At 39.6% G+C, this 13,063-nt stretch overlaps 1 protein-coding gene across 7 annotated transcripts in view; it reads left to right on the top strand.

The window, feature by feature from the left end:
* Smarca2 (SWI/SNF related, matrix associated, actin dependent regulator of chromatin, subfamily a, member 2) overlaps positions 1-13,063 on the top strand; it is a 164,217-nt gene that overhangs the window by 93,286 nt on the left and 57,868 nt on the right. For all 7 annotated transcript variants that reach the window (XM_047525129.1, XM_047525132.1, XM_047525131.1 and 4 more), the window contains 2 exons: positions 4,828-5,055; positions 8,391-8,468. In XM_047525129.1, coding sequence (XP_047381085.1) covers positions 4,828-5,055; positions 8,391-8,468 — 306 coding nt within the window. The remainder of the gene's footprint in view (positions 1-4,827; positions 5,056-8,390; positions 8,469-13,063) is intronic.

Here is a 13,063-nt window from a genome sequence, read left to right as displayed (position 1 = left end):
CAAAATAGTTAATATTAATATTTGCATTTTTACAGTCAAGGAAGCTGAGTCCTAGGCAAGTTAAGTAAATTCTTCAAGGCCAATTGGTATATGATAGTTAATCTTCTATTTTGCGTGTTTTGTTTAAAATATTGTCATGAAAAAATATCCTATGAGCCAGGTGTGGTGGTGCACACCTGTAATGCCAGTGACTCAGGAGACTGAGGCAGAAAGATGACAAGTTCAAAGCCAGCCGGGCAACTTATACCCTGTCTCAAAAGACAAAAAGGACTGGAGGATGTGGTTAAGCACCCCTGAGTTCAATACCCAGTACCAATGTCTATATATTTGATGTACACACACAGACATATATGTACAGTTTATATTTGTGTGTGTATGTATGTTCTGTGGAGCATCTTTTATTGTGAATTCCTTTTACCAGGTGAGTTTGGAGTTATCCTTCTAAAGAAGTACTTAGATCGATTTAAAAAAATACATGTTGAATGCATCCTTTATGACCCTGGATTCCTACCTTGCTGTGGGAGAGGATGCACCTGTCTATAAGATTATGGGTATAATGAGACTCATCAGGATATGAGCATATTGGAATGTAAAAAGGAAAATACAGCTCTCACATAGGAATTCTACAAATTCTACATCAACCTCACCCAGATTCCTCACTGAACTGGGTTTCCTCTTCAGTAACACTAACCATCTCAAGGTTGAACAAAAAGCCTTATAGCAGTTGTTTTTGGCAGGAAGTAGAATCCAGGGGTGCATTAGAAATTTTAAGAATATGCACACCTACTTCCTACTGCCCCACCCCCTAGTTTCCTATTCAGGGCTCTAGGTGCTTCCTTCTAAAGCTCCTGGACATTCTGCGAGAGGTTCTCGCACCTCTTTGAGTTGAGCACTGCACATGTTCCCCAGTCATTTTCTGTAGATGAAAAAATTAAAGTAGAATTACTACTGAAAGGTTCTGACCTTGAAAAGCACAGGGAGCCACCAGCACAGTCTTGTTAGTTCCAAGTCTTCAGAAAACATATTGTGTATGTTTTGATATTCTACGTTGCATCACAAAGCTCATGTAGAATTCATATTCGTGGGAGAGATCTGCAGTTTCCCTCTTTACTATTTTACATTCAGTATTTGTTCTGCAAGCACGTGTGCAGTGCCTGTCACGTGGCAGGCACAGAGCTGGCAGGGTCCCTGGGGAGAAGGAATATGTGATCCCTCTGCTACAGGAGCTTCACTCTGCTTGGACATTTAGATTACCCCACCTGCTGGTGCCTCTGCCTTTATTGCCGACCATCTGAAGATGAATGGAGTTTGCTGTCTTTTGTCTTTGATCAGATATTCTCAGAGGTTCATCTTCACTGGCACAGTGTCAAATATAAGGGCTGAAGGAAATCTTTCTGGAAATGCTGATTTACCACGGAAAAGGTTGCTGAGACATTTGTGCCCTCTGCTCTCTCCCTCCCTGAACCTTTCCCTGTCTGTTGCACACTTTAGGGTCACAACTTTTATGACCAGTAGCTAAAGGAAGACCTCCAGAATCAAAGTTAAATTGCAGGGGGACTTGAAGATTTCTCTCCTAAGTACATGTGAGCTAAAATTTTGGCAGCAAAACAAAAGATCCCAAATTTCCTCTGCCCTAATTTACCATGATTTCCTCACATTGAGCTGTGTGCCTCTGCCAGCTTTTGCATGTGCTGTAGGTGGGTTCATTTCCACCTGATTCAGTAAACAAGGCCGACCTGATTTTGCCTGTTTATCATTCAAACATGACCATTAGATTGGGCAGACTTTTGCTTTGAGAAATGAGTGATCTGGATAAGTACTGAGTTTTCACTGAAGGTGTAAGGGAACTAACTTTTTATTAAGCCACAACTCTTTCAGAAACTGCTAGGCACTCTGCACACCTTCCTCCAGGTAATATTTTGCACCTGAAGAGACAAGCTTGCTGAGGAGCACAAAGCCACCGAGCACCCCCTGCATCTGTGCTGATACATGTTGCACAGCCCCCAAATGAACCCGGGGAGCCTTTTTTTTTTTTTTAACCATCCTGGTTTCAGCATGCCTGACATTCCTGTAAGTATTCCTTCTCACATTGAATCAAAATTAAGGCAAAGAGAGGAAATGGGATTTGACAAATAGAAGATAGAAAGGCCTACCTAGAAGCAAAGGTAGAACTCATGAATGTGGAATTAGCAATAAAATCACTCAGAGTTACTAAGAGGCTCATTTCTGAACTGTTGATTAGAAGCATTGGTTGATTTTTAACCCATGGAGCTAGAGTAATGTAGCTGCTGCAGAAGAGTCAGCCACTGAGCTTCCTTGAGGCCCTCTCCTGAACTGGGCTCTCATGTTCAAGAATCATTATCCTGCATCAGGGTGCTGAAGTTTCAGATCACTGATTCGAACTCTGAAGTACTGAACAATCCATTCAATAATTATAGCACTTAATTCTTTGTCACAATACCCACATCCCCTGCTTTTGACCAAGGAACTCACAAGCTCACATTTCCTTAAACTTCACCTACATGTGAGTCCTTTGGCAGGTTTCATCAACATCTTTTAGGTCAGGGATCAGCAAATTACCACTCAGGGTCCAAGTCTGGCCTGCCACCTGTTTTTGTGCAACCTAAATGTGGAGAATGATTTTCACATTCTTAGGTATCAATATAAAATGGTTGGGCAAGGATATTAGCCTTTGGCAAGAACAGTTGCTCCATTTTTGCTCTTGGCTCAGAGAGCCTAGACTCTTTAGTCTGGGGCTCATTACAAAAACAGTTTGCTGACCGTTGTTCTCGGCATGGGTGAAAGGGTTGATGACACACAGCTTGTCATTTACCTGCTTCTTAACTGTTGAAGATGTGTTGAGAGGGGGTTGACTGGACCAAGGGCTTGGCAAGGGTGTCAGGGTACCCTCCATCTCCACCTTTGGATTTTAATTACCTACCTCATTCTCCTCTTCAGAAAATAATTTGAATAGGTCTCAGTTATGTTCATGGTTCAGCACTATGATAGTTACATTAACTTAAGGCAAAAGTTTGTCCTCAGAAGATATTTGTCTATTAGTCATTTCATTTCAAAGGTCCCTGCAGCAAAAATGAATCTCCTGAGCAGAATTTAGTCTGCTGTTTCCTTATGCTGCACAGATGACCAAGAAGTTCAGCTGGTCAAGTGGACAGGCTTACAGCTATTAGTGTCAGCTCTGTGCAAAGCACGGTCCTGGAAAGTGGAAAACTGGGAATAGCCTTTGCCCTAAAAAAAAAAAAAAAAAATACACACACACACACACACACACACACACACACACACACACCACATATACACAATCTGATAGGGGACAAGCATCAGCCTAGATACCATCACCTGGACAACAGTGAATAAATAGGACATGTCAAGAAGTTTTTATTGAGTAGCTGTAAAATTAGATAACACTTCATAGGCATATAAGGGTTTTTATTTAAAGATTTCACTAATGCCTTTTTTACATGCTTCAAGTAAATAAAGGAACGCTATGTGTAAGCAAAATGAACAAGATTAAATAACAGCTATGATTTTATTACCTGGTGATAGGAAGATTGTTGGCATGTTGGTTTTTGTCCTTCCTACCTTTTTCATGGCTTAGATAAATGGGTATCTATGAGATCATAATGTACATGCTCACTTATAACTTACAATTTTCTCTTATAGCTTTGTGTAGTTCAGTTTTCTACAGGATGATTTTTTATGTTACTATATTGGTATATACGCATAGTAGACTACCATAATTTATTTAACTGATACGTTATTATAGGATGTTTATTCTACTTTTTAAAAGCATAATAAATAAAAACTAATGCTGAGAAGGTACTACATTCTAATTATAAATATTTTTTTGGTGGGGGGGTTACTGTGGGTTGAACTCAAGGGCACTCAGCCACTGAGCCTCATCCCCGGCCCTATTTTGCATTTTGTTTAGAGACAGGGTCTCACTGAGTTGCTTAACTCCTCTCTGTTGCTGAGGCTGGCTTTGAACTAACCATCCTGCTGTCTTAGCCTCTTTAGCAGATGGGATTACAGGTGTGTACCACTGTGCCCATCTTCTTGTTTATAAATCTTTATGCATATTCATGATTATTTCCTTTAGGACACATTTCCAGAAGTATGAATCTACATCATGTACAACCATAGAAATGAAATGATGTACCCAATTTGTGAATCAAAATGCAGTCTGTATAAAATTAAAAGATAAAAAAAAGAAACATTAAAAAATTTTCTGAATCAGAGTCATACTCAATATTAACATCTTGGTACATTGTGTCAAATTTCTTTCCCCAAAAGTTCATCAGTTTACTAAGCCCCCAGCAGTCCTTTTCATTTTCCAAACTAAAAACTGGGTCTTTACGGGGCTGGGGAGATAGCTCAGTTGGTAGAGTGCTCGCCTCGCAAGCACAGGACTCTGGGTTCAATCCCCAGCACCGCAAAAAAAAAACAAAAAACAAAAAAAAACTGAGTCTTTAATAAAGTTAGGTCCCAGGAAGTTGGCTAGCTGAGCAACTATGTATAAAGTACATGCATGTAAATAATAAAGGGCAAATAAAATATTCTGAGACCTGGATTTCAAAACCTGAGATGTTACTTCTGTTGGGTTGATTGGTTTAAACCAAGCTTCCTCAACTAGGAATGACCTCAAATTTTTCTGAAGAAAGTAGTTTGTGTATTTTAAAAATGTAAGCAAGACTTACCTCAGTAAAGGTGGATGAAATAGTGCTCACTTATTTCCCTCTTGGGAAGAGGCTTGTTGGCAAGGGTAATCCAGGCACCTCTGTCCTCACGATGTATTGTTCTTGCAAACAGGATCTGCAAGCTCAAGACCGAGCTCATCGCATCGGTCAACAAAACGAGGTCCGAGTGCTGAGACTCTGCACCGTGAACAGTGTGGAGGAGAAGATTCTTGCGGCTGCAAAATACAAACTGAATGTGGATCAGAAAGTTATCCAGGCGGGCATGTTTGATCAAAAGTCTTCCAGCCATGAGCGGAGGGCGTTCCTGCAGGCCATATTGGAGCATGAAGAGGAAAATGAGGTATTAGAAGAAGCCAAGTTTATGAAATCAAACGGTGACCTTTTGTCTCTGAAGGATTAAGAATAACCCCTTTGTTCTTTAAAGAATTTCTCAAGCTGGCCTTAATTAAAATGAATAAATTAGCTGCTATCTTATATCCCAAGCACAGAAAACCTCTGAAAGTCATCCAAATGAGTGTCTTGAAAGTGATTGCCACAGGGCCCACAAGGCCAGCACCAAGCATACTGTCTTGTGTTGTAAATGCTGCCTCCCGTAGGGCAAATGCCAAACTGCAGGGAGGACCTGGCAGGGACAAAATCAGGTAGATGAGCTCTGGAAGGGTCCCACCTTGCATTTTTTTTGTTTGCTTTTTTGTTTTTCTGTCCTCCAGAGCCTTCTGTCTCTGTGGCCTTTTGGGCAAAGATGACACACTTCAACATGTTTGTAGGATAAGCCTTCACAGACGTCTAGTCTAGCTCACTTAGCTCTACTTGCACTAGGAGAGAATGACCTTAACCTCCACTTAAAATTTTTCCCACAACCCAAGGCTGAGAAAAATACCAGTTTAAAAAAGAAAAAAACTCTCTTTATTTGCTAAGATTGCACAAAGAATATGATGATTTTAGGGATCTTTTGTTTGTCATTTGTATTTTTTTTTTTTTAGGTTACCAGTTTTAGTCATTTTATACTGAATATTCATTCTGGTGCTGAGGATGTGGCTCAGCAGTACAGTGTTTGCCTACCATTTATAAGGCCCTGGGTTCAAGTTCCCAGCACCACAAAAAGGAAAAAAAAATATATAAAATGAATTTGAAATAGATTTAGTCTAGAAAACTACAAAATACCACTACCACACCTAAAATTGGCTGGGGATGGACAATTCGGTTTTGTGTGCCCATACTTTATAAGCAGAAGCATAAGTTTACCTTATATATTCACACAGAATACCATCTTCAATACATATATTTAGATAAAATCTCATTTTGCCCTAAGTAGGATATGTATTTTTGAAGTCTTCTATAAATTAAAAACCAAATTCTTTTAAAAGTCTCACATACTTTTTTGTTTTTGAAGTGAATTCAAATGCGAAGTAGAGCTTTATATTCCAAGGAATCCTGAAATGAATCTTCTGCAAATTGCAGAGCACTTTAGTATTATGCCTCCTAATTTGTTGGCCTTATATATTTGATTAGTTATCTATTGAGTTTCATAAAAATGATGTAAAATACATATATGCATGCTCTTACATATCCACACACGTTTCAGGACTTTTATCTCAAATAATTCACCATTTCTGATTCTTGAATTTGAATATTCGAGGCAGACTTGGAGTCAGTTTGTCAGGTGAATTTTTGTTGTTGTTTATACATTTGGCCTTTAAAAAATCCACAGTGATGAGTGATATATCCTTTTAGAGTCCCTGAGGGCAGAGATGGTACTCAGCCAGAGATCTCCACTGCATTTTTGCTCATTTCTTTTTTGTAGGCCTTTGGAAAGTAGCCTCTGACCTGGGTGGAGTGGTGTGCAAGGAAACCTGGAGTTTTCCAGCCTTCCTGAGCCAGAGGGAGATGTGGATCTCTCCAAGGCAGTAGGATATCTGGGTGGGGCCTGCAGTGGAATCCCTGACAGCTGCTTCTAGCTGTGAGCAGCCCTGCTGGGCTCCACATCCCTTCCAGGCCAGCAGTGTGTCAGACAAATGTTATCACATTCAGGGTAGCCTGTGTCCTGATGTTAAGTCAATTGGGGACACAGATAGACCACAGTCAAAGTCTCTGATCCTGATTATCCAAGGCAGCATGGACTGGCACCACTTCAGTTGGTGCACCAGGAAGTACGAGGACACAGAGAGCCCAGGAAGATTCATTACCAATTTCCTAGCCCTTGAGTTCTCCAGGAACTCAGGTCACTGGGGGCAGGTTCCTTCCAGTTGACAAGAGAATCTTTTCATCTGTGGCCTGGGGACAACTAAGGCCTCATTGTGTAGCTTGTGAGAGGGTAACATGTCGTTCTAGGAGACAGTTGGCAAAGGAGGACATCTGCTTTTGGAGGAAGCATTCCCCAGATACTTTGTACTAAGAGGTCTGAGCCCACTCTCCACCTAATCTGTGTCTTCATCAGATGAAATGTAATATTTAGACAGATTGACTTTAATCAATCTGGAGGTGAACTAGAATAGCAGTTTTTTTTTCAGCAGTAATTATTATTTCGAATCATAGGTTTTTCATTATTGAATTGCACTCATTTCTAACACTTATTAGGTTCCTACAGTGCATAAGATGTTATCTTGGGAACTGACGTCGTCATCTGATTTAAGCTGCTAGTTCACTCACATTCTTTTTGTGAAACAGTTGCCTCATTTTAAACATATGATTTGTGTAATTGGATGTTTGAAGTTCTGTGTTTTCCTCTTTCTTCCCTCTGCTGATATACTGAAATTCCCCATTTGATTTTTAACAAGCCCACTCAGCATATGATGGAAATAATTTTGGAAAATAAGTCCTATAGTATCTGCCCAGTTTTTAGAATCATTTGTTAAAAGTGTGGAAGTCATAGCATAACATTTCTGGAAAACTTGAGAACTGTTGGTTTCTGAGGAATTAGCAGAGAGATAATGGGCCCCTGTTTAACATAATATAAAGTGAAAATCTTTAGCCCGTATGTAATTGCTTTCTGTACTTTATGTAAATTATTTTAATTGTCTTATTTTGAGGGTTTTGTTAATGATAGCTTTTGAATTGTTCCAACCACAGCTGTAACCATGATCAATAATACTGCCTACTTAAATACATTGATTGAACATATATTAAAGGTTTTATATTTGGCACATATCTATTATTTCTTTGGCCTTACCATGTGCCGAGTCACAGAGTTTCATATACTCATGTTTTCTTGTAAGGCTTTGAAAAGCAGCATTAATATTTGAGATCTTTAAGACCCATGTAATTAAAAGAATTAATGTCTTAACATTTTACATGTGTGAATTTCCTTCTTTAAATCTTACAAGTCCCTGTGAAGTAGATGTCACGCCCATCTTATAGATGAGGTCATTGAGGCGGGGAGACATTAAGTAACTTGTTTTAAAAGTAACAGAATCAAGATACACACCCAGGAGAAGCAGTGTTCTTAGAGTGCAGTACACTTCCTCCCTAGACAGATTTTTCTCTGGGAAGATGATATGAATAGCTTACAAAATACGAATGGCAAGTACTACATGCAGGGGCCCTTCTCTTTTCCTTCTGGCTTCAGAAACAGGCCCCCCTGGCGTGGAAGACAGATTCCCCTTACTTGTTTGTACCTCACCCCAGCTGTCCAGCTTTCTCCTAAAGCCTGTTCAATCATTCTGTTTTTAACCCCAGGAAGAAGATGAAGTACCGGACGATGAGACTCTGAACCAAATGATTGCTCGGCGAGAAGAAGAATTTGACCTTTTTATGGTAATGTTGCAGAAAATCATGACAACCAATGCCTTCCTCCTCTGCCCCTTTTTCTGTAAGCCAAGCTGCCTGGAGCCTGTGTGCCCTGGCAGAACTTCATCTGTGAAGCCTGTGCCTTTCCTTCAGTTCAGAGTCTGCAAACTGGCTGGATTTAGCCTGCAGACGTATTTTGTTTGGCCCACGCAGCCTTTTTTAAAAATTTCGCATTTGTTGCCAACATAAAAAGAATCCTGATTTCTGGCTTCTCTTAAAAAATGAGATTGGGCAGTATCAGGCCCACAGCTCTGTGTGGAAATGGTTGGCCAGAGCTGAGTAGCAACTGTACCCTCTGGACAGGCCATGTGGTCTACAGCTTACCGTAGACCCCCACACCTAGATTGCTTCTAATCTCAGGCCAGCGTCATTCAGGAAACCTGCCCGGCTCCTGTAGGCATTTGAGTTTACAACTGTGCCCTAGCTGTTTCCCTACTGGAACAAAGCAAAACAAGCTCCCTGTCGGAGCAGGAAACAGCCACTAAAACGACACAGGTACGCGTCTTCTCACTGTTGCAGAGAGCCTGCTTAAGCACATAGGAACCTTGCAGGTGTGTATGAAGGGAGGCCTAGCCTTCGTTTAATGAACAAAACCACCTGGAAGTCATTGGTACAAAGTAGGTATAAAAGAACCTTGGCATCTGAGAATTTAATGTCCATGGTTTTAACTATTCCATTATATGTAGCCTCTGTCATTTTCCTAAGATCTGAATTTGGTTTTCATGTGAGGCCTAGTAGTAGCTGTGTTTGCGGGGAGCAGTCCCCTTGGCTGTTGGGGGAACCTGTGCAGTGACTCATAGGGTGGTGATTTCTTAAGGCTTTTGCTGTAGCTGTTTTGTTCACCCTCTGTACTTAATGACCACAGTGGCCCTTGGTGCATAGTAGTTGCTTTAGATATTTATTGAATGAATGGTGATATTTGCAACGTTTTAGGCTTTGTGAAGACAAGATGGACCTGGATATGTAAAGTTGAGAGGTTTCCTCCAGTACTTCATTTTTATTTTCATCAAAGACATTTAGCCTGATTGTGGAGGGAGTGAATAAATGTTAACCGTAGCTTTGATAGTCTATTGCTGCAGAATATTGGAATCCAAGGTCCCAAACTGGAATGCCCTCAGGACTTAGATAAGCTAGAACTGCTAGAGTGTGAGGAAGCAACTGGACGGAGTAGGTTTATTGGAGGTGCTGTGTCTGAGGACGGAAGGACAAGGGAGAAATGTGAGACCTGTGTAGCCAGAAATTACAGATTTTCCAGAGAAGCTGGAAATCGACGTTTTTTAATATGCAATGTCTAGATTTCAGAATGTTTGCTACTAAATTCAGAGCTTTTATTATTGTTATTGTGTAACAGTGCAGGCCAAACAAAACACAACTGCAGGCCAAATATGACCCAGAGGGTTTGTAATCTCTGCCATTTTAACCTGGACAGTCTTTGAGAATGGAACTCCAACTGTGTAGATGCTTACGTTATTTTTGTGGGGTGTGGGTGTGTGATTTTTTTGTCTAGGGAGCACTGATTGTGTCCACACATAATGATTTATAATAATCAACCATTAACTCTTTTCAGGAAAATTCAGGTATCTGTAGCAATAACTCCTAAACTGGGGTATGTGCTTCCTCTGCTCTCCCCCAAATAAGCCACCCTACATAGGTATAGCCATTATGGAGACAAAGAGCAGTAAGAATACTTAATGACCAAATGGGACATTGGTAAAAACTTCATAAAACCTGAATTTCTTCATTCCTTTTGTTCACCACATGTATGGATTATTCTCTATTTTGGGAGATTAGGGATACATGTCAGAAAGAGATATCCCCTCTCTCTTTAAGGAACTTACTAAAATGTAGATGGCTGGGGAACCCTGAGATGGCTGGGGACCCTCGTGTCCCCAACTGATCACTGATTGGCAATACTTTAGCACGACTGTGGGTCCAAGTTCTCTTGTGATATGGAGAGGATAAGCTGCCTGCCAGTATACAAGTGAGATTAGGCCCAGAAATGGAGAGTTCATCACAGGCCCTGAAATAAGGGGAAAAAACCTCTCCTTCCTTACTTTTGGTCTGGTTATTTGTAGAAATTGAAGGCCTCAGAGCTGGGCACAGTGGCCTGTTATCCCAAGGACTTGGGAGGCTGCGGCAGGAGGATCACAACTTGAGGCAGGCCTCAATTTAGCAAGGCCCTACACAGCTTAGTGGTACCCTGTCTTAAAATAAAAAATAAAAAGGGCTGGGGATGTGGCTCAGTGGTTAAGCACCTCTGGGTTCAATCCTCAGCACCAAAAAAAAAAAAATAGAAGAAGAAGAAAAAAAAACAAAACCCTGAAAATCTTAGGAAAAAAATGTGTATATTTGCCCCAAGGCACGGTCTTCTTTTAACTTGGGAATATGGTATATGAAGAACAGTTTTATAATAGGTGAGACTGGTAGGAAACACACTTTTGTAGGCACATTGAATTTGTGAATTTTCATACCTGTTTCCTAAATAGGTTGACTTCTATTTGGGGGATTGTGCAGATTTGGTTTTTTAAAATCTAATCTGCTGGCTACCTTTGTCCGATTCACTATTCATTAGCACCTCCACCAGGGGGCAGGAAATAAAATTTGAATCCTTACCAGCTACTCTTGATTAAAAAGTTCAGTAAGAAACAAGAGTGGAATGTGAGCTGGAATAAGTCTCCAAGTTTCAAATATTAAAACACTGTAACCATTATTATAAAGAAATAAGTTCTTTCTAAAATTAATATAAACTTATCATTTGGTTTTATATCATGGACAGTAAACAACATATGGTAAGCAGTTTCTTTAAAAGCTTTCTTTTGAACATTTGTATCACTTCTAAAAGTTGATTTCGGAAAGTTACCTGTTATTCTGTGATTTTACCTTTAAAAAAGTTACCTGTTATTCTGTGATTTTACCTTAAAAAGTTCTTTGACCCGGGCTCAGGGGTACACATCTATAATCCCAGTTATTTTGTAGGATGAGGCAGGAGAATTTTAAGTTCAAGGCCAGTCAGCTTCAGCAACTTAGTGAAACCCAGTCTCAGATTTAGAAAAAAGCGGGGGTGGGAGAAAACTGGGGATGTACCTGGTAGAATGCTCCTGGATTCAATCTCCAGTCTCTCCCCCACAAAAAAAGTGATTGACAATCTAAGATACATACCTGAAACATTTTACATACAAACATTCTGCCTTCAGAAGCTATGTTCTCTACAAAGGCAAGAAATATTTTTAAAAATAATCATACTGGTAAATATAAGGTTTACCATCAGATCTAACTAAAGAAGAAGCTAGTCTTTTTCTTAAATGTTGACTTAAGATTTTGTATTGTGTTCTCCAAGTAGAATCTCTAATTGTGTATCTACTTTTCCTAAAAATAAAAGCAAGTGCATAATCTACTTGTGTGTGTGTGTGTGTGTGTGTGTGTGCGCATGTGTGTGTGTGTGTAGGTGCTGGGAATACAACGTAGGTCCTTATGCATGCTAGACAAGCGCTTTACATAATTTGCTTTTAAAACAGAAAATATATACTCTCACTTGTAGAAAAACACATAGTATAAGCCATTTTACAGGTTTTGGTGTAGGTAATAGTAACAGTATGACCAAAAACTGGAGTGGCTGTATTTGGTCTCTTCAGTGTAGGATATTAACAAAAGATTTTTTAAATTATTATTATTATCTAATAATGGTTAGGAGATTGCCCCGTGCGACCCCTCTTTAGATCATTCTATAAATGAAGCATCCATGAGCTAATTTTGAAGGTTTGGTGGCTCCATCTCTGATACCAAGGTATTAGAAGGCAGGATTAAGCAGAGCATTGCAAGCTAAGTATAGCACATGACAGAACAGGATGGCCACTTTTATCTACCAATGGGACCTCACCATGTCCCAAGCCTACCCCATCCTGGAAATATAATGATTTCCAAAAATGTTGAAGCATAGTTTAAGGAGCTTTGACCTTTAATTATAAATAGGTTCCACAGGTCACATTTGGGTTTGAGTAGTAGATAATTCATTTATATTTTATCAGTTTTTAGTTTTTAAGGAAAAATTGTATCAAATGCCCGTTTCAGTACGATAGAACCGAAGAAAGGGAAAGGTAAATAATTTAATGATTAATAGTCTCTTTGATTATGGAAATGATATATGATATATCTAACTAGTGATATATAAATATAACTAATGTAAGTAGAAACTCGGCAACGGTTTTATTTGCTCTTTTTTTTATCAGATTGTTTAGTTCAAAGCCAAGTATGTGACAGTTTATTTAAAAGTGAACTGAATTTTTTCAAAAGAGCAAGAGGTGGGGACATTGACATTTTGAAAACTATAAAGGAAGTCATTTCACATATAACATGGTCAGTGGAGATGAGATTATCTCTGAGATCTGTCTCTCTCTCTCTCTCTCTCTCTCTGCTATAATTTTATACAAGCTAAAGTGTTAAAAAGTAAAAATTGAGGAGTATCCCTCTTATAGTTCCCATGGTGTAATGAAAATCTAGTGCATTCATGACAACTGACTAATCAAACTTTTTATATCCCCTCCACATGTCCAATTATGAGTGGC

This window comes from Sciurus carolinensis, chromosome 14 (genome assembly GCF_902686445.1).
Source record: "Sciurus carolinensis chromosome 14, mSciCar1.2, whole genome shotgun sequence".
In the NCBI taxonomy this organism is placed as follows: Eukaryota; Metazoa; Chordata; class Mammalia; order Rodentia; family Sciuridae; genus Sciurus; species Sciurus carolinensis.
The sequence above is the reverse complement of the archived record's forward strand: the minus strand, read 5'-3'. Positions and strand labels throughout refer to the sequence as shown.